This window comes from Lynx rufus, unplaced genomic scaffold (genome assembly GCF_022079265.1).
Source record: "Lynx rufus isolate CCGP_SWC_20201006 ecotype Redwood Valley unplaced genomic scaffold, mLynRuf1.p SCAF_4, whole genome shotgun sequence".
In the NCBI taxonomy this organism is placed as follows: domain Eukaryota; kingdom Metazoa; phylum Chordata; class Mammalia; order Carnivora; family Felidae; genus Lynx; species Lynx rufus.
In genome coordinates, this window is record NW_025814856.1 from 17,205,616 (window position 1) to 17,228,855 (window position 23,240).

General features: G+C 50.5%; 1 protein-coding gene across 3 annotated transcripts in view; it reads right to left on the minus strand.

Moving 5' to 3' along the window:
* Positions 1-4,431: 4,431 nt before the first annotated feature.
* The window catches only part of PFKFB4 (6-phosphofructo-2-kinase/fructose-2,6-biphosphatase 4), a 34,404-nt gene continuing 15,595 nt past the window's right edge, over positions 4,432-23,240 (minus strand). For 2 of the 3 annotated variants that reach the window (XM_047096631.1, XM_047096629.1), the window contains exons 5-14: positions 22,823-22,897; positions 22,400-22,456; positions 21,617-21,738; positions 19,193-19,400; positions 18,490-18,636; positions 11,483-11,587; positions 9,848-9,977; positions 9,678-9,740; positions 8,608-8,672; positions 4,432-6,511 (exon numbers count right to left, since the gene is read on the minus strand). In XM_047096631.1, the coding sequence (XP_046952587.1) occupies positions 6,452-6,511; positions 8,608-8,672; positions 9,678-9,740; positions 9,848-9,977; positions 11,483-11,587; positions 18,490-18,636; positions 19,193-19,400; positions 21,617-21,738; positions 22,400-22,456; positions 22,823-22,897 (1,032 nt within the window). In that variant the 3' untranslated portion in view covers positions 4,432-6,451. The remainder of the gene's footprint in view (positions 6,512-8,607; positions 8,673-9,677; positions 9,741-9,847; positions 9,978-11,482; positions 11,588-18,489; positions 18,637-19,192; positions 19,401-21,616; positions 21,739-22,399; positions 22,457-22,822; positions 22,898-23,240) is intronic. The other variant, XM_047096630.1, reaches the window with a different exon arrangement.

Consider the following 23,240-nt stretch of genomic DNA (forward strand, 5'->3'; position numbering starts at 1 on the left):
GCTCCAGGCAGGTCTCTTGACCTCCACTCTGCCCCACTGAAGTCTATTCTAGAGGCAGCAGCAGCCAGAGGGACCCTTTAAAAATGTTCATTGATGGGGCGCCTGGGTGGCCTCAGTTGGTTGAGCGTCTGACTTCAGCTCAGGTCGTGATCTCACAGTCTGTGAGTTTGAGCCCCGCGTCGGGCTCTGTGCTGACAGCTCAGAGCCTGGAGCCTGCTTCGGATTCTGTCTCCCTCTCTCTCTGCCCCTCCCTTGCTCATGCTCTGTCTCTCTCTCTCTCTCTCTCTCAAAAATAAATAAACATTAAAAAAAAATGTTCATCGGATCAAGTCACTTGGCTCAAAGGCCTTCATGGGCCTCTTATTTCCAAGGCCCCATATCACCTGTACCCCATGACCTCTGACCTGGCCTTCCTCTTCTTCACTCTGGGTTCTGCAGCCATCCACTCCACGGCTTCATCCAGGCCTTTTGGCCACCTTCTCAGTGAGGCCTTCTTACACGCCCTCCCACACCCTCCCCTCTGTCCCAGCGCCCTGGGAGGAATTACATCCTTATGTATTTCTGTACTGTGTCTCCCACGGCAGTTCTGTGACAGCAGGAGTTTGCCTGTCGGGCTTACTGCTCTGTCTCCACAGCTTAGCCCACAGTAGGCACTTCACCTGTTAACAAATTACACAGGATGAAGATCTATGAATGAACTCAGAGGAAACATTATCGTTTGCAAGGGGAAGCCAACTCTTCTCCTTCCCCTCTTCCCAAACTCCTCAATAACCCCAGTATCTTAAACTAAAGATGCATTCCAGTGGGGCGCCGGGTGGGCTCAGTCGGTGGAGCATGTGACTCTTGATCTCAGGGTTGTGTGTTCAAACTCCAAATTGTGTACAGAGATTACTGAAAAATAAAATATTAAGGAAAAAATAATAAAATATTAAAAAAGAAAGACGGGTTCCAGCATGTCTGGAGATCTTATTACAAAGTAAAACGCAGAGGGGAAGGCTTATGTATCAAAGGAACTGTAAGACTTTTGTTAACTTACCTTGGTCACAATGTGGAGAATATGTGCAAGGAAAGATTGAGGTCCTAGACCCAGGAGATAAGAACCTAAGTTTAGATTGGGCTGAATTTATTGATACAGGTGCACTGGACAGAAATTTTGGATTCAGTGTGCTGGCTTAAGCCACTAAGGCTTGTCCTGTGTGTCTATCCGGTTGGCTGGAAGACAGCAGAGTCTCCCTAAATGCAACAGAGATGTCCAAAGCCCCCTGGTATAATGTAGAAGAAAGAATCCAAAACCTTAGGAAGATTCATTCATTCACTGAAATCCAATGTTGGGCTGAGTTCATCAGACAACTCACTCAGAGATACTCCCTTTACCGTCATTTAGAAGTTCACTGCCAAGGACATCATCTTTGAAAAGTGATGCTATTTCTATATAAGGTCACATTGTGAGGTACAAGGCTTAGGTCTTCAGTGTATGAATTGTTTTGTGGGGGGACACAATTCAACCTTTACTTAACAAGCACCGTAGTCACTGTCCTCCATGGGTCAGGGATTCTGACTGGAGACACCGTAATTGAGATGACTCCTTGATTTCAATGCAGATACCAGGACCCTGGGCACTGAGAGGCAAGTAGCAGCCTTGAGCTGCCAGAGGAGAGAGAGGTACAGAGACCATGACATGCAGGAGACTTAGTGGTCATCTGAATGGCCTGGCCTGAAAGGATCTTTGCCAGGATCACCAGGCCCCTAGGACCAAAACCGACAGGGAGGCCCATAGAGTCCTCCTTGATGTGTGTAATAAAAGGACCAGAGGTCAGACCAACAGAGACCTGCCTGCAACAGAGAGGATTTTTTTTCTCCAACGTTCTAGGTAAAATCAGTTCATAAACTCAGGGGTCCCTGAAGGAAGTAGGGTGGGTGCCCTTTAAGGAAGAAGGGCCCTGTGCAAATGTTACAGGTTCATGCTGACACTTTCTTCACAGTCCTTCCCAAAGGGACTTGTGGCCATTAACTAGGGTGGGGCCGACATGAGTTCTAGTCTACCCCAAAGCCATGTTTCTTTTCTCTTCTTTTTTCTTTTCTTTTCTCTTTCTTTTCTTTTATTTTTGAGAGTGAGAGAGAGAAGGGGAGGGGCAGAGAAAGGGAGATAGAGAATCCCAAGCAGGTTCTGCGCTGTTGGCGAAGAGCCCGACTTGGGGCTTGATCTCACAAACTGTGAGATCATGACCTGAGCTGAAATCAAGAGTCGATGTTTAACCCACTGAGCCACGTAGGCGCCCCCATTTTCTTTTTTTTTATTTTTTTTTTTATTTTTTTTATTTTTATTTTTATTTTTTTTTTTTTCAACGTTTATTTATTTTTGGGACAGAGAGAGACAGAGCATGAACGGGCGAGGGGCAGAGAGAGAGGGAGACACAGAATCGGAAACAGGCTCCAGGCTCTGAGCCATGAGCCCAGAGCCTGACGCGGGGCTCGAACTCACGGACCGCGAGATCGTGACCTGGCTGAAGTCGGACGCTTAACCGACTGCGCCACCCAGGCGCCCCTCTTTTTTTTTAAAGTAATCTCTATGCTCCATGTGGAGCTTGAACTCATGACCCCAAGGTCAAGAGCCATATGCTCCCCATCTTTCACTTTTTTTTTTTATTTTTTTTTCAACGTTTATTTATTTTTGAGACAGAGAGAGACAGAGCATGAACGGGGGAGGGGCAGAGAGAGAGGGAGACACAGAATCGGAAACAGGCTCCAGGCTCTGAGCCATCAGCCCAGAGCCCGAAGCGGGGCTCGAACCCAAGGACCGCGAGATCGTGACCTGGCTGAAGTCGGACGCTTAACCGACTGCGCCACCCAGGCGCCCTCACTTTTAATAAATAGTTTTGTTCAGTGGTGCCGGATGGCTCAGTCAGTTAAGCATCTAACTCTTGATTTCAGTTTAGGTCATGATCTCACAATTTGTGAGATCAGGACCTACATGAGCTTTGCACTGACAGCACAGAGCCTGCTTGGGATTCTCTTTGTCTCCCTCTCTCTCTCTCTGCCCCTCCTCCACTCACGCTCTCTCTCTCCCTCTCAAAACAAATAAATGAATGAATAAATTACTTAAAGAAAAAAGGTTTTGCTCAAACAACAATGTGCCCAGCCCCACACATGATTGGTTTAAGCCATACATGCCAACACTCCCCTTTGCTGATGATAATTGTATTTTAATTTATTAATATATAGTATATGATTATTATATTATAAATATAATTCAAATATTGCTGAAACCTATATCTTTGCAACATTTCTTTCTATCCAAATACGCTTGATCTTAACATCCAATCATGGTCATTGTTTTCTAGCAATCCAAAATGCTACAAAATTTTTCAACATGACAATATATAATTGCTCTTTCTAGGTTGTGGTAGAACACTGGACCCAAAGAAAAATTCTCATAGTGTTAAATCTCATTCCTTCTGCTGTTGCTTTGTTGCTAAAAATCTTTAACACCTTCTTCCAAAAGTGCTGAGGCCTCTCAGGTCAGGTGTCCACCCAGGAACTCAGTGCCCAGAGACAGGGTGAGGACCATCAAGCTGTCTCCTAATTTCACCTACCAGGAGGACCGTTGCAGCTGGAATCCCTCTGAACTCGGGGATGATGCCCAGGGGGTTTTGTCATCCATCATGACACAGCTGGGTAAGGCACAGCCATAGCCACTGGCAACACCAAACCACTCAGAAACAGCCCAGCCACAGCCACCTCCAACCTGACACACCGAGAGAGGTGCAGATGGGCACCCAGCCATGTCCAGCCCCATCATGTCCACTGAAGAGCAGCCCTGCCCTCCCAACAGCCCAGCCCCAGGGCGAGAGGTATGGAAAGTCCAGTGATTTTCTGGGGCACAAGAAAGGAAAAACCCTGCCCCTCATCTCATCTTCCCCAATCCAGAGGTAGGTGACAAAGAAAACACAACAGAACTAGCCAACACGCCCCCACCCACAGCCTCATGCAGACCTTCCGTCCATCCTCCATCCAGCCCCTGGTTCCCCTCTCCAGGGATGCCGACATTTGAGATCCATAATTTCCCCTCATTGGTGCTCTGCTCCAAATGCCCCCTCACACATCTGCTTCCTGCTCAGGGATGAGCACCCAGAACCCTAGGTTGGCCCAGAGAAAACTCGGCCCTGTCCCTGCCCATGTGCACCAGGCCCAGGGCACACTCCAGGGCAAGACAGTTTCCTCTCCAGAGAGGGGTAGGCATGGAGGTGGGAGCTGGACCAAGGACCCCAACACAGACCTACGAGAGACTACAACATGGGAGTGTGCAGAGCCAGCCGGAAATACCTCACAAATGGAGAGATGGTCACAAGATACAACCTTAGATTCTTATATATTTTATTTTTTTTTAAAGTAAGCTCTAGGCCCAACATGGGGCTCGAACTCACGGCCCCGAGATACAGCTGCACACTCTACCAACTGAGCCAGTCAGGTGCCCAATTTTTTTAGAAAAAGTATTTATTGCAAAGAATGCTAGACACAGTGTAATGTGTGGCTGAGATCCAACAACCTCCATTCTGAAAAGAACGGGAAAGTGTCTTCAACACAAGCACATCCACCATCATGGATAGAACCAGTGGCCAACCCAGTGGGTTGCTAACCATGCAGAGACCACTCCAGGGCAGAGGCAGAGAGGAAAGGCCCCAACCCACACCATGCCCCCAGGCTTCCTTCTGCCTTATCCCAGGCCCTGTGACACTTTGGGCCCGGCAGCTCCTGACTGCCCTCTGGGCACAGAGAAAAGGCCTCTCTGGTCATGCCTCAGCCAGTTCGAGGTCCTGGCGAAGTGGGGACATCCAGACGTAGGTGCCACCAACAAAAGAGACCCATTATGGCCAAAAAGTGAGTGTGTCCAAGTGACCGAGTCACCCAAGACTCTGGGGACACAGAAACAAAGGCTGTGGTCCTCATGTCCCAAAGGCAGTGGCATGGTCCCCTGGTCCTGAGTCTAGGGCTTGGGGCTCTGGCAGGAGGTAAGTCCAGAAGATCTTGCCCCAGCCCTCCACCGTGTCTGTCCACAGCCACTGCAGCACCCAAGGCTGACAGACCGCCAGCTGGGGCAGGGACATGAACTTCCCTCAGGGACAGGTGGCACCTGCAGCCTGCAAAGCCCCGGAAGGCTGGGAAAGGTGGGTTGTTCTGCCAAGGAAGGTTCCGGGTGCAAGGTGGGCTCGGGATCCTGGGTCCTGTGGACGGTGGGGCGTCCAACTACAGGTCCAGACACCTCCTCACCCAGCCTTGCGACTTGCTGGACAGGTCTCCTGCTCAGCTATAAAATGGAGCCCAAACCCACTGCCCAGCCTGCCTCTCTGGGCTCAAAAGAACTCAGGGGCGTGACAGATGGTAGCCTTCTGAGGTCGTTTTCTGCCAGGCTCCCATACACGTGAATCAAAAGCTACGATATGGCTGAGCAAATCCTCCCCTGGACAGGGTGCCTCAGGAGTCCGCCCTTTCCCCGGCTCAGTCCCACGGGCAGAGGTCAATGAATGCCAGGACAGGCTTTTTTTTCTCTGAATCGTTCACAGCAAATGCATGTCTCGGCCACCGGGGTACACTCCCGTGTGGACACAGGCGGCAACAGGCAAGAGGTAGCCTAGCAGGCAGGGCCAGGAGGGTAGGGGGACAGCAGCCCCTCCCTCAAGCACCTGGGTGTACACTGGGAAGAACTCACACAACCACCCTGTCTTTACGTGCTTTCACTGTGCAGCAGGTGGGCAGGGGTGGCCTTGGCCATCAGCTCTCGCCAATGTTCCAGTGTGTGCGCAATTGAGAAGCGGTGACCACAAAGGCTGTGTTCCCTGTGTGTTCTGTACATCATGTCGTGGTGAAGTGAGCACACTGCTCATACAAGTGGCCTAGCCAGTGGAGGTACCTGCCTTGGTGGCTCTACGGGTCCTGGCAGGGCAGGATGGGAAGGGCTCTTTCTCACCCAAGGCAGTGGAGCTCAGGCTGCCATGAAGACCTTGCCTCAGGCTCAGGAAGTGGCCACAGAGGAGACGGCGGAGCCCCTGCAGGGGGCCCCCGGTCCACTCAGACAGCTCGGCCGTGGTGGGATCGTCACAGCAAGTGCTTTCTGTTCACATGTTTAGGGTTTCACACTTCACAAAGCCAACCGACCGGTGAGAGGACACCTCACAGCTGCAACAGAAGGACCGGGTTGCTAGGAAACCTCTCACCACCCCAGGGCAGACGCAGTCTGGCCAAATGATTCTTAGCAGCAGGTCAGGCACCACGTATAACCCTGTCGCCATTAACAAGGAAGCAGGTGGGCTGGTGCGGGGGCTCTGGGTGCCACCAACCAGGTGTGGCGTTGAGGATGATCCAGCATAGAAACTGTCACATGGAGCAGGGGCCTGTAATGATCTCATCTGCAGAGATCAGTACCTGCCTGGGGGTCGCAGTGGATGAGACATGGTCACTGGTGAGCAGGGACCGTGACGAGGGCTTCCTCTGGAGGCCTCGAGATATCTACATTCTGCAAAACAAACAACACAGAAGATTCACGCTGCGGTGAGAATAGACAGACACCCACTGTCCTGCTGCCTACTTTCCTCATCACTGTGCACCTCTGGGTTCACACACTCACCCCCCAGGAGCCCTGGCTGCAGGACTCCGTTCCCCAAATTTCCCTAAGAGCAAGGGCCCAAGAGCCTCTCAACATATGGTGGGCGGACGAACACAAGGGTTCAAAGGCAGGGGTGGAAGATGCCCCCAGTTCCTGCTTGCTCCTTGGACACAGGCCGGGCATCACCCAGAGTAAGGCCATCTCCACCTCCTGCCCCAGGCCTGAGTCAACCAGGAGGAAACAGCTGGCTTGCATCCTCGTCAGTGGGGGGCAGGGAAGGGAACCGGCTCCTGGGGGCGACCTCCTCCTGGCTCTAAGTGTCGGTGGACAGGTGTCAGATGTAGCCCCAGCAGCTTGTGGACATCTCGTAGTCTGTGGCGTGCTTTGTCCTCTCAGACCTGGGGTGGGGCACTCTGGACCTCCTGAAGCCCTCGGCTACAGATGGGCCCTGTCAAACCACAAAGTCCACTTCCTTCCACAGCTTGCTGGGCTGAGGCCTAAGGGATTGAGAGCCTGACACCTTCCTCAGCTTCCTGAGATGGTCCTATGGGACCCCCAAATCCTGGTGGCCCATCTTCTTGATTGGGGGCCCTCGCAACCATCACCTGCTGAAGCAGGTCACGTTGGGCCACAGCCCCATGTGATGTGATGTGCCCGGATCTGCAGGGAGGAAGACACTGCCCCCACGGGCACACCTGTGCGTGCCCTGAACCAGCCACTGGAATTGGAGGGGCAGGTGCAATTCTCATGGTGGGTGGGGCAGGCTTCCCGAGGGCCCCCTTTCCCATCACATTCCCAAGAATGGGCTAGGACCCAGGGATCCCGCCACCTGAAAGGAAACCAGCCAGGAACCTATGGCCAGCAGAAGTTTGCCTCTCAGAAGCCACCACGCAGAGGTGGGCAAGGTGGCTGCCACCTACCCCATGGTCATGCTGGCTCCTGTCCCGTTGATGCGGGCATCAGCCCCCAATGACTGCTGGCTCCAGGGGCTTCTCTTACCATCACTAACCATCACCCTGTCAGTCAGTACTGGGGCCCAGTACCTTCTGGGCTTTCTTCCGCACAAAGGGTGCCTGTTAGGACATTCCTTCTCCTGTGACCTGTGGGTGCCAGGCTAGGCCTGGGGCAGACTCTCAGGACAAATAGAGAAGTGGCCTACATGGTAGATGGTCCCGGTGATGGGCAGCAGTCTTAAGAACATGCACATATCTCTGCCAGTGGGGTTCAAGGTCAAGGGGTGGCAGGTGAGCAGCCCAAGGCTTGCACCTTTGATAGGGACCCAGAGCCCCCCATGCTCCACTGTAGGTGGCAGCAGGCACAACAGAGGCCCCAGGGGCCTTCTTGCTGCAGTAGACCTTGTGAATGAGGTCCAGAAGGGCGACTCCGGCCCTTGGCCTCAGTGAAAGAGAGACCTCACGTGGACATAGAAAGTGGTTCTGGGCAAAACTTTGAGGAGCTTCTATCTTAAACAAGGCACTGGGGGAACACAGGATAGTGAACTGCTCTTCTGCATGACAGTCTCTGTCTAGTGCCAACACCCTCTCAGTACCTGCACAGCCCTTTCTGCAACAAAGCACAATACCATTTTAATTGTTAAAGGTGTGCTCAAGTTGGAAAAGATGCTCGTGAGGCCTGAGCTTGTAGGGGAACATGGAAGGATCCCCACATGCCCCCTAGTAGGGCCTCTTGCTTCTTTCCCAGCTGGGATCCCCCACCCCCTGGCTCAGACCGCTATGGTAGGGCTGCTGGGAAGAAGCCACCACACCCAGACTCAGGCACTGCCTAGCCTGGGGACCCAGCTCCAGGGATTTCTCCACCCCCAGGCCAGCATCCTCAGGAAGGCCTAGCCCAGAGCCATGACCTCACCCTGGTGATAAGACAGCAGCTTTGGCAGAGAACTCCAGCTCACTCTGGCAGGCACCCCAGTTGGCTCTGGGCCTTGAAGATGCTATGCCTGGATACCCCCAGGAATATGCTCGCCCCCACAGCAGTGACCCCGTTGCTACCTGAGGCCTGTCCCGGTGCGTATTCACAGCCATCACGTTCAGGAATATCGACTCCACTTTACAACCTGCCAAAGGGAAGATGGAAATCCATTTCCCCTCCTGGAAGGCCGCTGGAGCCACAGAGGGTAGAAACATCTCTCAGGTCGAGGCCTGGGGTATGATAGACTAGACAGCCATCCTCTGCCTCGTCCTGGTCCTCTCACCTTAGGCAGCTCTGCAGAGCATGTGAGGAAGGATGAGGTACCCAGTCAGGCCCACATTTATCACGTGCCACAGCGCAGCCTTGGTGAGGAGCCCAAACACCCAGGCAGGGCTACACTGAGGACCCAAGCTGCCCGCTGGCGGGGCGGAGGGCAGTCTAAGGAGTGGCGGGCCTGAGCTCCGGCATGGAGTCATTCTGTGAGTCTTCAGAGCCGCCAAACCACTTACAGCCCAAGCACACTACAAACACAAGCCCGATAGGCCAGGTGTTCAGTGCAATGGGGGACGAGGGGATGAGCACACACGGGAATGACATCAGCTGCCACTAGGCTTTACGGTCATTCTCCGGAGGACACGACCACCTGAGGGGTGCCTCATGGCCTGTGTTGAAAGTGAGGAGCTGAGACCCAGGAGCTCGGGCCCTGCACCCAGAATATTTTAAGGCCCAGGTCCTGGAGGCTTTGGGGCTTTACGGGGGTTTCAGAAAAACCAGTAGAAAAGCCCCTCATGTGGGTGGGTGATGGTTGAGGATCACTGGAAAGGCACCAGTGGCCACAGAAGTTAAAAACAAACAAACAAACAGAAAATAAAAAAACAACAACTAAAAATTATAAATTGGGAGGGGTGCCTCTCTGACTGGCTCAGTTGGTAGAGCATGTGACTCTTGATCTCTGGGTTGTGAGTTTGAGCCCCACACTGGGTATAGAGCTTCCTTAAAAAAAAAAAAAGGTAAGTTGGGAAAGGTAGTGGAATGGGCAGAGGAAGAATGAGTCCCTAAAGGAATTTTCAAGGGATCTAAAGCAAAATTGTGGAACCCTGTGGAAAGCCAGCATCTGGCAACCAGGTCAGTGTGCAAGAAGCTTCCTTACCGTAAGCCACAGGGGTCAGCTTCAGAACGGTGTGCAGTGGACACTTGAGGTAGGGCAGCTGTTCTGTGGACACAGATGGGGAGGGCTGGCATGCCAGGGACGCCCACACGACAGTCCCACTGTCTCTCTCACATACACACATCCCACCTCCCTGGGGGCCCGGCCCGCACCTGCGGCCTTATCCAGGAAGTAGGCCAGGAGGCAGCGCATCACAGCCTGGTGGCAGATGACCAGCACATTCTCTTGCCTCTCCAGCTCCATGATGACAGGCTCGAGCCGCTGGACTAGGTCCTCGTAAGACTGCAAGTGCAAGTGGGAAGGGTCCCTCAGGCCCTGCTCCAGGGGTAAGTGATGGAGACATCCTGGGTACCAGCTACCTCCTTGCTCCTAGGATGCTCACCATTCTGGGAGGTTGCAGCCTGGTATCCTCCAGCCTGGCCCCTGGGGACCCTCTAGGACAGTGAGATGTCCAGTTTGAGAGGGGAGCTGGGAGGGGAGAAAGATGGGCAGCCTGGGAAAGGGACTGCATCCTCCACCCCAGGCCAGGTCCCCGGAGGACTAGAGGGCAGGGCTGGGCCTCAGGCTGCCATCCTAAGGGGCCACCTCTGTGCTCACCTACAGGGCCCTTGGCTGAACCCTCCACTGCTGGAACTCACATGCTGGCAACTGAGGACTGGTAGGAGGCACTGTGCCCTTCCAGCCCACAGTAGATGGAGTGCACAGAAATAGCTGTGGGGGCAGGGGCAATAAAGGCTCCCAAAACTTCCTGGAACAAGACCTGTCCGCATGCCTAAGGGGCCAGGAACAATGATCCTGGCAGTCTCCCTGCCCTGTGCCTCCCCTGGGTGCTGGGAGGTAGCTGACAAGGGACACCTTAGACCAATCCCTCAGCCATGAGGTTTAGAGATTTCCACCAGGAGACAGAGCCCTCTTTGCACACAACCAGCAAAACAAATGTCTCCAGCTGGGAGCTGAATGTGCCTCCATGCTCTGACTGAGAGCAATGCCTTGTAGTTCTGGAGGAATCCTAGATCAGTCCTTTTGGTAACTGCTATTTTCCTGTATTCTCAAGTCTGAACAGCCAGCTGCTTTACTCCTTTTTACTGTTATCTGGGTTAGTTTTAAATCTGAGCTCTGCCTCATAGTACAACAGGAAAAAAGTAATGCTACCCAGAGCTGTGCTTTTCCCGAAGACAGTACAGCAAAGGGGCCCCAGAGTCTGGACTCTGGGGTGGGGATGGGGACTTCCGCATGTGTACGTGTAAGTGTGCATACACTTGTGTGTCTGTAGTGGTATCTTTATTTGACCACCGCCCTAGGCCACCTCCTGGAAGTAGGAGATACTGGAGTCAAAGGCCACCTATTTCTGACCTGGGGCCTGGGCTGAAGCAGGAGCCAGCCTGAGGGAAGGAGACAAGAGCACATGGCTTGTAGTGGTCACGACTCAACTGGGAAAGGTCTCCCTATGTCTGCATTCGGGGGCCTGTGTCTGGAGTCACAGGGAGGACACAATCCCTGTGATACCCCGGGGAAGGGAAAAAGGCAAAGGTAGGGAACACTGGGAAGCAGGGATCCAGAGTCTCAGAGGTGGGAGTCCCGTGCAGCACTGTCCATCCACTGTCCAAGGCGGGCAGGGACTGCGTGGCCTGGACCCCATGGCTGGGAGGTGATGGAGATGACATGCACACCCAGCCTGGCCAAGCTCTGAGGTCAGACCCCACCTACCGCCCACACAGCCTCCACAGAGCACCCCCCAGTGGTCCTGGGGCAGACGGCAGGTGGCTAAGCCCCCAAATCCCACCTACCTCCCCCTTGGGGTACCGGTACCGGTACTTGTCCTGGTCCCGCAGGGCAAACTCCAGTGGATAATGATCCTGAATTTCCTCGTAAGTCATTTCCTCACAGACGCCCTAGGGAGACACCGCGGTCATCACACCTCCCATGCCAGGCCCGGGGATCAGCCCTGTGTCGGGGGGAGGGCAGGCAGAGGGGATCAGGTTTACAGGGTATTTCCTGGGTCATGGGGGCCCTCCCAGCCCAGAACTTAGAATGCATCTGGGAAGACTAGGTCCGTGGGACCACTGAGCAAAGGGGGCAGCTTCTGGTTTGTAAAGAGCTTCCAGGACAGTCTTTTCCATCCATCCAGTTTATGCCATAAAAATAAATACAGAGGGATGCTTAGGTGGCTCAGTCAGCTGAGCGTCAGACTTCGGCTCAGGTCATGATCTCATGGCTAGTGAGTTCGAGCCCCACATCAGGCTCTGTGCTGACAGCTCAGAGCCTGGAGCCTGCTTCAGATTCTGTGTCTCTGTCTCTCTCTGTCCCTCCCCAACTCATGTTCTGTCTCTGTCTCTGTCTCTCTCAAAAATAAATAAACATTAAAATAAATTAAAATAAAAAAATAAACATTGAAATAAAATAAATAAATAACACAGAATGTTAACTATGTGTCTTTTCTTGTGTCTTTTGTTTTCTGTGCTATAGAGATACTCTAAATATGGATTGTTGTACAAGCTATAAAGCAAGATTTCACTTGTGTCTCTTCAGGATACACACACACTCACACGTAGCATAGATTACCTTATACAAATGCTATTTTTCTTTTAATGTTTATTTTTGAGAGAGAGAGAGACAGAGTGTGAGTGGGGGAGGGGCAGAGAGTGAAGGAAACAGAATCCGAAGCAGGCTCCAGGCTCCAAGCTGTCAGCACAGAGCCTGACATGGGGCTAACCGTGAGATCATGACCTGAGCTGAAGTCAGACGCTTAACTGACTGAGCCACCCAGGCACCCCTACAAATGCTATTTTTTAAAAATCCATCAAAGAAGAACACTGATTGAGAACACCAAAGTGTGATTTAAGGGTACTGAGAGAGGAAGCAATAAAATGCCCTAATAAAAAGCTACTGAGGGGCGCCTGAGTGGCTTAGTCAGTTGAGTGTCCAACTTCAGCTCAGGTCATGATCTCATAGTTCATGGGTTCGAGACTCGAGATGGGCTCTGTGCTGACCACTTGGGGCCTGGAGCCTGCTTCAGATTCTGTGTCTCCTCTCTCTGTCCCTCCCCTCACTTGTGCTTTTTCTCTCTCTCAAAAATAAATAAACATTAAAAAAAAAAAAAAAAAGAGCTGCTGATCTCTGCCTTTGTTCTAAGTTGTCTATTAAAAAAGTACAGACCGGGGCGCCTGGGTGGCTCAGTCGGTTGGGCGTCCGACTTTGGCTCAGGTCATGATCTCGCGGTCTGTGAGTTCGAGCCCCGCGTCAGGCTCTGTGCTGACAGCTCAGAGCCTGGAGCCTGTTTCAGATTCTGTGTCTCCCTCTCTCTCTGACCCTCCCCCATTCATGCTCTGTCTCTCTCTGTCTCAAAAATGAATAAACGTTAAAAAAATTAAAAAAATAAAATAAAATAAAATTAATAAAAAAGTACGGACCAAGAGGAAAATTTACAGTTGTAAACGTCTGTATCAAGGGGTGCCTGGGTGGCTCAGTAGATTGAGCGTCCAACTCTTGATATTAGCTCAGGTCGTGATCTTGCAGTCATGGGATCAAGCCCTACATGGGGCTCTGCACTGAGCATGGAGTCTGCTTGGGATTCTCTCTCCTTCTCCGCCCCCTCCCCTTTTGCATGCGTGCGCTCTTTGTCTCTCTCTCCAAATAATAAGTAAACATTTAAAAATAAAAAGTAAATGTCTGTATCAAAAAAGAAGAAAGATCTTGAGGTACCTGGGTGGCTCAGTCGGTTGAACATCAATCTCTTGATTTCAGCTCAGGTCATGATCTCACTCTTTGTGGGATTGAGCCCCATGTTGGGCTCCATGCTGACAGCACTGAGCCTGCTTGGGATTTTCTCTCACCCCCCCTCTCTCTGCCCCTCCCCTGCTCTCTCTCAAAATAAATAAGCTTTTTTTTTTTTAAAAAGAAGAAAGATCTCAAATCAATAATCTGATCTCCCATCTAAAGATACTGGAAAAAGGAAGAGCAAAGTAAACCCAAAGCAAGCAGAAGGAAGGAAGTAACAAAGATCACAGCAGGGCGCCCGGTGGCTCAGCTGGCTAAACATTCATTCAGCTCAGGTCATGATCTCATGGTTTGAGTTCAAGCCCCATACTGGGCTCCACACTGGCAGCTTGGAGTCTGCTTGGGGTTTCTCTCTCTCTCTCTCTCTCTCTCTCTCTCTCCCTGCCTCTTCTCTACTCTCGCTCTCTCTTTCAAAATAAATAAACATTTTTTTTAAAAAGACCAGAGCAGAAATTAATCAACTAGAAAACAGAAGATGGAGAAAAGCAATGAAATTAGAAATTGGTTCTTTGATGGGGCGCCTGGGTGGCTCAGTCGGTTGAGCGTCCAATTTCGGCTCAGGTCATGATCTCACAGTTTGTGAGTTCGAGCCTCGCGTCGGGGTCTGTGCTGACAGCTCAGAGCCTGGAGCCTGTTTTGGATTCTGTGTCTCCCTCTCTCTCTGCCCCTCCCCCACTCATGCTCTGTCTCTCTCTGTCTCAGAAATAAATAAACATTAAAAAATTAAAAAAGAAAGAAAGAAAGAAATTGGTTCTTTGAAAAGATCAAAAGAATTCACAAGCCTTTAGCTAGAATGACAAGAGAAAAAGCTCAAATTACTACAATCGGGAATGAAAGAAGAACATTACTATCAAGCTTACAGAAAGAAAAAAAAGCTCTGAAGGACTATTAACCAACAACTCTGTGCCAACAAATTAGATAACTTGCATGAAATAAGAAAATTCCTAGAAAGACAAACCGGCTTTTGTTGTTGAGTCGAATGTGTCCCCACTGAAAGATATGCTGAAGGCCTAACTCCTGGTGCCAGACAGTGTGATCTTACTTAGAAATAGGGCTTGTGCAGATGTAACCAAATAGATGAGGTCACCAGGGTGGGTCTCAATGCACTTAACTAATGTCCTTTCAAGAAGACCATGTGAAGACACAGAGACACACACATAGGCAAGAAGGCCATGTGAGGACAGAGATTGGGATGACTCAGCTGGAAGTTAAGGAACGCCAAGGATTGTTGGCAACCATGAGACTCTTGGTAAAAATACAGGCATTAAGAGCAATTCTGGGGGTGCTTGGGTGGCTCAGTCAGTTAAGCATCTGACTACAGCTCAGGTCGTGATCTCTCGGTTAGCGAGTTCAAACCCCCCGTCCCGTGCCACCCCAGTGCAGAGCCTGGAGCCTGCTTTGGATTCTGTGTCTCCCTCTCTCTCTGCCCCTCCCCCGCTCACCTTCACCCTCTATCTCTCAAAAAATGAGTAAAACATTTTACTTATTTTTAATTTTTAATTTTTTTAATGTTTATTTATGAGAGAGAGAGGCCACATATTTACATGAAATATCCCCACAAGGCCAGTCCACAGAGACACAAAATAGATGAGTGATAGTCTAGGTCTGAAGGGAGGAGTTGGAAGAAAATGGAGGGACAGGGGGTCAGGGTTACTTTTCGGAGTAATGAATGTTGAAATTGATTGCAATTGGTGATGGTTGCACAACTGGGTGAATACACTAAAAATCACTGAACTACTTTAAGTAGATGTACAGTATGGTATGTGAATTAATTCTCTATAAAGCTTGTATTTTTTTTTTTAATTTTCTTTTTAGTTTTATTTATTTGAGAGAGAGAGAGAGAACATGAGCACGGGAGGGGCAGAGAGAGGGAGTGAGAGAACCCCAAGCAGGCTTTGTGCTGTCAGCTTGGAGCCCAATGTGGGGCTCAAACTCACCCAGGCACCCCTATAAAGCTGGTATTTGTTAAAAAGGAAAAATAAGGCCGTGAATTGTGTATTGAACTAAGAAAAAAAATCCCAATGTTGAAATAGAAGACTAGCCCAGGGCTGTTTACCAGAACCCACGAAAAGAACAAAGATAAACATAGAAAGATGATGAACAGATCACACAGATATTGGAACAGTCTCAAAATTCGAAAGAAAAAGAAGAGAATCCACCAGCATCTAAGAAAATAATCAGATTAACTACAATGGAAAAAAAACTGGGGTGGCCCAGGGCTTCTCTGCAAAACCCAATGTTGGAGCCACATCCGTGTCCCTGGAGGGCAGACACTGGCACCTAAGCTGCATCAGGGGGACAAAGACAGCGATGGCTGTGGGCCTCCCAGGACTCCCGGCAGCCACCAGTGATGGAAGCCTACAAAATGGTTAAGGGAGCTCCCAGATAGGTTACAAAAAGTGCTTACTCTTTTAAAGAGATCACCCGCTAATTCTCCCCCAAATTTTCTCCTTTCACTCAGTACATATTTTTTGAGCACCTACCCTGTAGTGAACAAAGTAGGCACAGCTCCTGTCCTCGTGTGACCCAGAACCCTTCCCAGTGGCTGGGAACCCGGAACTGTCCTGGATGCCTGTCTTCTTCTCACCTCACCACTCAGTTATCACTTTTTGTTGTTGTTAACAATGTTTATTTTTGAGAGAAAGAGAGTGAGCGTGGAAGGACCAGAGACAGAGGGGGACAGAGGATCAAAGTGAGCTCTGTGCTGACAGCAGAGAGTCTGTTGCGGAGCTCAAACTCACGAACTGTGAGATCATGACCTGAGCCGAGGTCAGACACTCAACCGACTGAGCCACCCAGGCGCCCCATCAGTTATCGCTTCTATCACTTCACCACATGTCAGTCCCCAGCACCTGTCCCAGTTCTTACCACAGGGTAGGCCCGCATAAATATGTGAATAACTGAATAAACATCCTGCAAATCCATTCACTTCTCTCTCTTGCACTGCTGCCAGCCAAGGTCCAGATGTCATCACCTAACCAGGCCACCGTAAGCACCTTTAACCGGTCTCGCTTCTCCAGCTTGTCCCCTTTACCTCACCCCAACAACAAAACCATTCTCTACACCCACTGGGGTGACCCTTCTACCATTCAACTCTGATCTCATTACCAACTTGCACTTCAGGCAATAGTGGATTAGCTTGTTTAGACCAACCCTCCAGGGAGAGCAACTAGAAAACCCAGATAGAAAAAAATTTATATTTGTTTGATATTATCATAGAGCTCCAGGCAGAGGGGCCATGAGGGGCCAAGGTCTTGGAGAACAGGGAAGCCCAAAGAGGCAAACCTGCTAACGGCATCATTTTGTTGCTTTGAAAATGGCAGTTAGGGGCGCCTGGGTGGCTTGGTCGGTTAAGCGTCCGGCTTTGCCTCAGGTCATGATCTCGAGGTTCGTGGGTTCAAGCCCTGCCATCAGGCTCAATGCCGACAGCTCAGAGCCTGGAGCCTGCTTCAGATTCTGTATCTCCCTCTCTCTCTGTTTCTCCCCCACTCACACTCTGTCTCTCTCTCTCTCAAAAATAAATAATAAAACATTTTTTAAAATTTAAAAAAAAGAAAAGAAAGTGGCAGTTAAAAGGATGAGAAGCTGGGGGTGGGGGAGATGGGTGAAGGTAGTCAAAAGGTACAAACTTCCAGTGATAAGATAATTAAGTCTTGGGGAATATAATGTACATCACGGTGACTATAGTTAACAATAGTCTATTGTCTATTTGTAAGTTGCTGACAGATTAGATCTTAAAAGTTATCATCACAAGAAAAAAATGTGTAACTATGGGAGATGACAGATGTTAACTTATTTTAGTAATCACCTTGAAACATACACATATACCAAATCATCATGTTGTACCTCTAAAACTACTACAATGTTATATGCCAATTATATCTCAATAAAACCAGGGATAGTGGGGAGGAGGAGAAGCCAAGCAGGAAGTATAGGGACTGAGTGGACACAAGCCTGGCAGAACTGGCAGCAATCTTGGGCTGAAGGGACAAAAAAAAAAGGTTGGGCCCACAAGTCTTTCCATCAGAACCTTAAAGGCTATATTATAGGAGAAGGAGGAAGACCTGGGAATTGAGTGGCCTCCACAAAGATCAAAATACAGCTTTGGGGGTGCCTGGGTGGCTCAGTCAGTTAAGTGTCCCACTCTTGATTTTGGCTCTGGTCATGATCTCACAGTTTGTGAGTTCAAGCCCCAGGTCGGGTTCCACACTGACAGTGTGGAGCCTGCCTAGGATTCTCTATGTCTCCCTCTCTCTCTGTCCCTCTCCTGCTTGTGCGCGCGCGCACACACACACACACACACACACACACACACACACACTATCTCTCTCAAAAATAAATAAATAAAATTTTTTTAAAAAGCAGCTTTGAAACTGCTCTATTCCTGAGCAGACTAAGGTAACCCACCCCAACTGCCTGCCCCAAGTAAAAGTGTATCTTCTAGAGAGAGAGAACGTTAACTTGAGCCTAACTTATCTCCAACACTGTCCATCCAAAATGTCCAGCTCCCAATCAAAAATCACCAGGTAGGCACTGTATCCAAAATACATGAAGAACGCCTAAAAGTTAATAAGAAAAAGGCAGACAATCCTATAGGGGGAGAAGAAGAGCAGAAGACCTCACAAAAGATATTCAAATGGCCAAGAAACCTAGTAAAAACTGTCATAATTAAAATAGTGTGCTATTGGTATGTGAACAGATAGGTAAATCATACCTAATGTAAAAGTAGGTGAAATAAATCAACAGGACAAGGATAAACAGATGGTTACAGGTAAGTGAGTTAACTGGGGAAAAATCAGATTTAAGGCCTATGTTAGAACATCAAAATAAATCCTAGTTGGTCTAGATAGTTGAAAAGAAGGGAAGGAAGGAAAGAGGGAGGGAGGGAGGAATCAAAACCCTAAGAAATGAAGAAAAGTTAAGGAGAAAGCTCTCCCTGACCCTCAACACTGTCACCCTGGCTGAGCGCAGCCATGTCCAGGAGACCCGGGCAACGGAAGAGAGAGATGGGGATTACCGCATCAATCTCGTTGAGGACCTTCCACTGTTCATAAGGCACACCCAGGGCCTCAGCTGTCTGGATTGTCCTCTTCATCTGGCTCGTCCAGACCTTCAAGTCCTTGATGTTCTGATCACTGATGAACTGGGCCAGACTCTTGGCAAACTGAAATGCATCATAAGCAAATTCAGACTCACAGATTCCAGGCTGCCCTCCAAGGACCATGAAGCCACAGGGCACATGGCATTGTGCCCAGCCTCCAAGAACACAGAGAACTAATCTCTTAAGAATACCCATGTCCTTAAGTGCTGTTCTTATGCATTCTTTCCAGAACCGTCTGTGTAGTTCCCGTTGTGGATCATTACGTCCCCTGCCATTGCCCACCTCCTGACCATGTGTCCTAGTCCTTATAACCCCCAACTGTGGCCTCAATATCTCCCCTAGACTGTGGTGCAGCCATCAGCTGCACTGTAGGAATTTGGATCACTCCCAAAATGGCATGCCTTTCCAGAGAAAGGGGCTCAACTGGTGACAACTTGCACGGAAGCCAGAAATCCAAGCTTGGTGCTTGGTGACTTTCCCTAAATGACAGGAACATTCCAGACTGAATGAAGGTCATCCACCTTGATGACACATTAGCTACAAGAGCTGGAGCACCACCAACCTAATATGGGAGCATGTACATACCCACCTACCCGCCCCCCCCCACACACACACTGACCTCCCTGCCCCGAGGGGACAGTCCTGGGTCCCCGCCAATCCGGCCCTTGAGGTTGAGCTCACTCTCTCCATGTCGGCAGAGGTAGATGGAGCGGGGGGTCACATGGATGTTCATGAGGTAATATACAATACGGCTCTGGATGTGGTCAGCCACACGGTTCACCACGTAGCTCTGTCCCACGTCCATGATCTTGATGTAGGACAGATCCCTTTCCAGAGAGAAGGTAGAGAGAGCCCTGTGAGTGCTACTAGGGCCCTCGAGGGTCCGTCCCGCCAGCCACAGGAACTGGCCGCAGAGTGGTGCCTTCCCGACCACGAGGCTTCAGGTTACAACACACAGGACCGTCAGCTGGTGTGTAAGTGATGGGGGTGAGGAGGGAGCAACACAACACGTGTGACATCCAGACAAACCCTGTGAGAGGTGCTCAACACTTGTCGTGTTTCCAAAAGGTGACATCCAAAGCACAGGGTCAGTCATACACATTGTGACTCTCGCCACTGCTCTGTGTCCCCCGGGCCCCGCTTGCCTACCTCTGAGCTCTCAACGCACAGTCTGTAAGGTGAATAAGAGATAGTTTTTTCCAGGACTGACCTGAAAGAAGCTGGCAAGCACTCCTCCTCCACTCCCCTGGCCAACCACCCCTGCACCTGCCGTTCCCTCCCCCAGTGAGCCCTCCTGTTGAAACCCAGCTTGGCCACTTCCCTCGTTCTGGCTGGGAAGTGCTGCAGCTGGGAGAACATTCTCTGCTGATATGTTTGCTGGGTGTTGGGGAGGCACCAGGAGGAAAGGTGGGGTTTCTCAGGCATCGTGCTCTGGACTGGCCCAGGAGCTCCCTGCATGCTCTCATCTGAGCTCTCACTGTCTGGCCCGGGAGCCTGGCTTTAGGTTTAGGGTTGTTACATGGACACCAATAAAAATAGCAGCAACGCAGTCGCTTAAGCGTCCGCCTTCCGCTCAGGCCATGATCTCATGGTTCATGAGTTCCAGCCCTGCGTCGGGGCTCTGTGCTGACAGCTCAGGGCCTAGACCCCACTTTGGATTCTCTGTCTCCCTCTCTCTCTGCCCCTCCCCCATTTGTGCTCTGTCTCTCTCTCAAAAATAAATACATGTCAAAAAAAAAAATTGAAAAGCCAAAAAACAGCAGCACGTTAACTGAGGAATCCAACAGGAGCTGCTCCAGTTAAGCGTCTCGCACGGTCACATCACAGAACCATGAGGAAAACCGCTGAGCTGGAGTGACTGGAGAAACACGAAAAACCACAGAGGGGGCCCAGGCAATGAGTGTTGTTTAGTGCAACTGAGTTAGGCTGGCCAAGGAGACTCAGCCAGTGCTCTGCAAAGAACCCTAGAAACCATCCCTCTTATAGTGGCTTGTTCTCCTTAGTTTGAATACATCAGATGTTCTCATGTCATTATAAGTGACCCACGCCCAAGTTTATATTCCAGTCTTTCACTTAATGCTACATAACTGACATCTTCCCATGCATTGTCGGTATGATCTGTGACTATACAACACTTTACCAAGGGGCCACACTGTCACTTACTTAACCACTGCCCCCACTTTTGCTGTTAGACAGAAACCGATGAACTATGGCCAATAAGTCAAATTCAGCCTACGACCTGTTATTGTAAATAAAGTTTTATTGGACCACAGCCATTTATTGACACATTGTCTGTTTCCTTTGCACCACAATGGCAGAGTTAAATAGCTCAACAGAGACTGTATGCCCCCAAAGCCTAAAATATTTGCTACCTGACCCTTTACAGAAAAAGTTTCCTACTGTAAGAGCCTCAGCTGAATGCCCCTTGTGGGCCTAAAGGCCCCTCCCCACCTGACACTAATTCCTAGTGCCTGCTGGGTCTGCCATTTCAGAAAGAGGCAGTGGAATTAATCAGCACGGGCCACTGCCAGCTGTTTGTAGGCAGCATCTGGGCATTCCTTCCTGCCTGCTCAAAATGCAGACCGCGCACTTAAAGGGCAGCATGTAATGTTTGCAAATGCCTGGCAGGAAGATCCGCTGCACAGAAATCAGGCTTGATTTTATAACAGAATAGCAAAAATTCTTTTCTTCCTTCTTTTCTACCTTCCTTCCTTCCTTCCTTCCTTCCTTTTCTTTCTTTCCTTCTCTCTTTTTTTTAAGTAAGCTCTACACCCACCACAGGGCTTGAACTTACAACCCTGAGATCGAGAACTGTATGGAATAACAGAAAATTCTGACTTGCAGAGCTCCAATAAGGTAATGGGGTTCGCAAGTCACTTCTGGTCCTCAATTTCTGCCTGAAGGAAAGAAACAAGGCCAGACCATCTCTGCCTGTTGGAGTGGCCCATCAGCCACCACCACAGGGAGTCCCAAGGAGGCAGCTCAGGGGGATCCCCACCACCCACCCATCATAGCTGCAGGACATAGTGCTCTCCTCACTCACCTGTCCAGGTCCTCATCCAATGACTCATATGAATTCTCATAGCATTCAATGCGCCTCATGAAATCCTCCGTGGCCTTATCACTATCATGGTTCACATAATCGGGGCTGCCGAGTTTCACTTGCTGCCGGACCAAGCACAGACATCACATCAGGGCTGGAGGCCAGGCAGGGCCAGAGACCAAGGAGAATGCTGGGCAGGGGGAAGGGGGAGGCAGGGCCAGAGGCCAAGGCCAAGGCTTCGGGCATGAGGCTGGAGGCCAATCCCAGAAGACTGGTCCCGTTAGGAAGAGCTCAACAGTTCCCTGGTCTTAGTTCCCACACCAGTGCCACAGAGTATTAGTGGGCACCCTAAGATCAGAGTCCCTCATTTTTGTGGCACTGGGGGAGGTGAGGCCATCTGAACCATCCTCCCAACCCCAGATATTCATTCCTTGTAAAACAGGGGGTAGGAGAGAGATCAAATCTCTTTCTCTTTCCAAATATAACCACCTCCTACCACACTCTCTACCTCCAGAGGCTGAAGCTCCTCTCCCACTATCCAGGGAATTATGAGGGGGAAAGGGAGGGGAAGGGAAGGGAAGAGGAGGGAGCAAGAATGAATGCCCCCAGCTACATGGCCCTCCACACAAGTGGTCCTTGGGCATCTATGATCACCCCACCCCCAGTGTTCAAGAAGACCAAATTAAGGCTGGCCCAGGCACCAGCCCAGACCTGGAGAGGACCTCACTGTCCCATGCTACCTCAGTTGTACTATTGCCCCACAAGGTCAGATACACCACTCACCACGATGTTAGCGGCTATGACCTCAGGATCCACACAGATGGACTCCACAAAAAAGGTCTGCAGCAAGGACCAGGGCAGGCAGGAGAAAAGGAACCAGACACTCTCAGGGCCCTGGGCCTGGCTCCAGGGAGCCCCTACCCCACTGAGGGCCACGCTGACCCAAGGGATTTCTGCATTTGAGGGAAGGGTCAAGAAGCCCCAGACCAAAGAAGATGCCACCCTATCCAGGATTCTCCCATCAAGACACCCACCTCCCCAAACAGAAAATTCCAGGTGGAGAGAAAATAGCAACGCTTTTATCCCAAATCGACTCTGGAACCCACCTGCCTGATGCCCAGCACATGTCACCAGGCTATGAAAGGGGCTCCAGAGGGTCCGAATATGCCACAGCCCAACCAAGAAGGTAAACCAAAGAGGCCTCACCTTGTAGCCATTCTGTTCTCCAAAATTAAAGATGGTCGCTCTCCGTTCTCGGGTGGTATTCGTTGCATCAAAAACCTAGGACCAAACTAGGGTTAACTCAGCCTCTGGCCTGGAGAAGAGGGGAAGTCAGCCAACAGCTGCAGTACAGGGACCGGATTTCTCACAGGGACCTTCTGTTGCCCAGGCCACCCTCCTGGCCAGTGTTCTTTAGATCTGCAAGGGCTGGGTTGGTACTCCCCTTCCTTGAGGAACACACTTCAAGGAAGCGGGAAGGAGTGGGTGGCTCTGCTCCTGGCAGGGCAGCAAACCCTTGGCACAAAGGACACACTCAGCACTGCCCCGCATGCAGCAGGCACTCAGTTTACGCTTGACTCAGTTCATGCTTCCTGTAAAACCAGTTACACATGGAGAGCAGAAC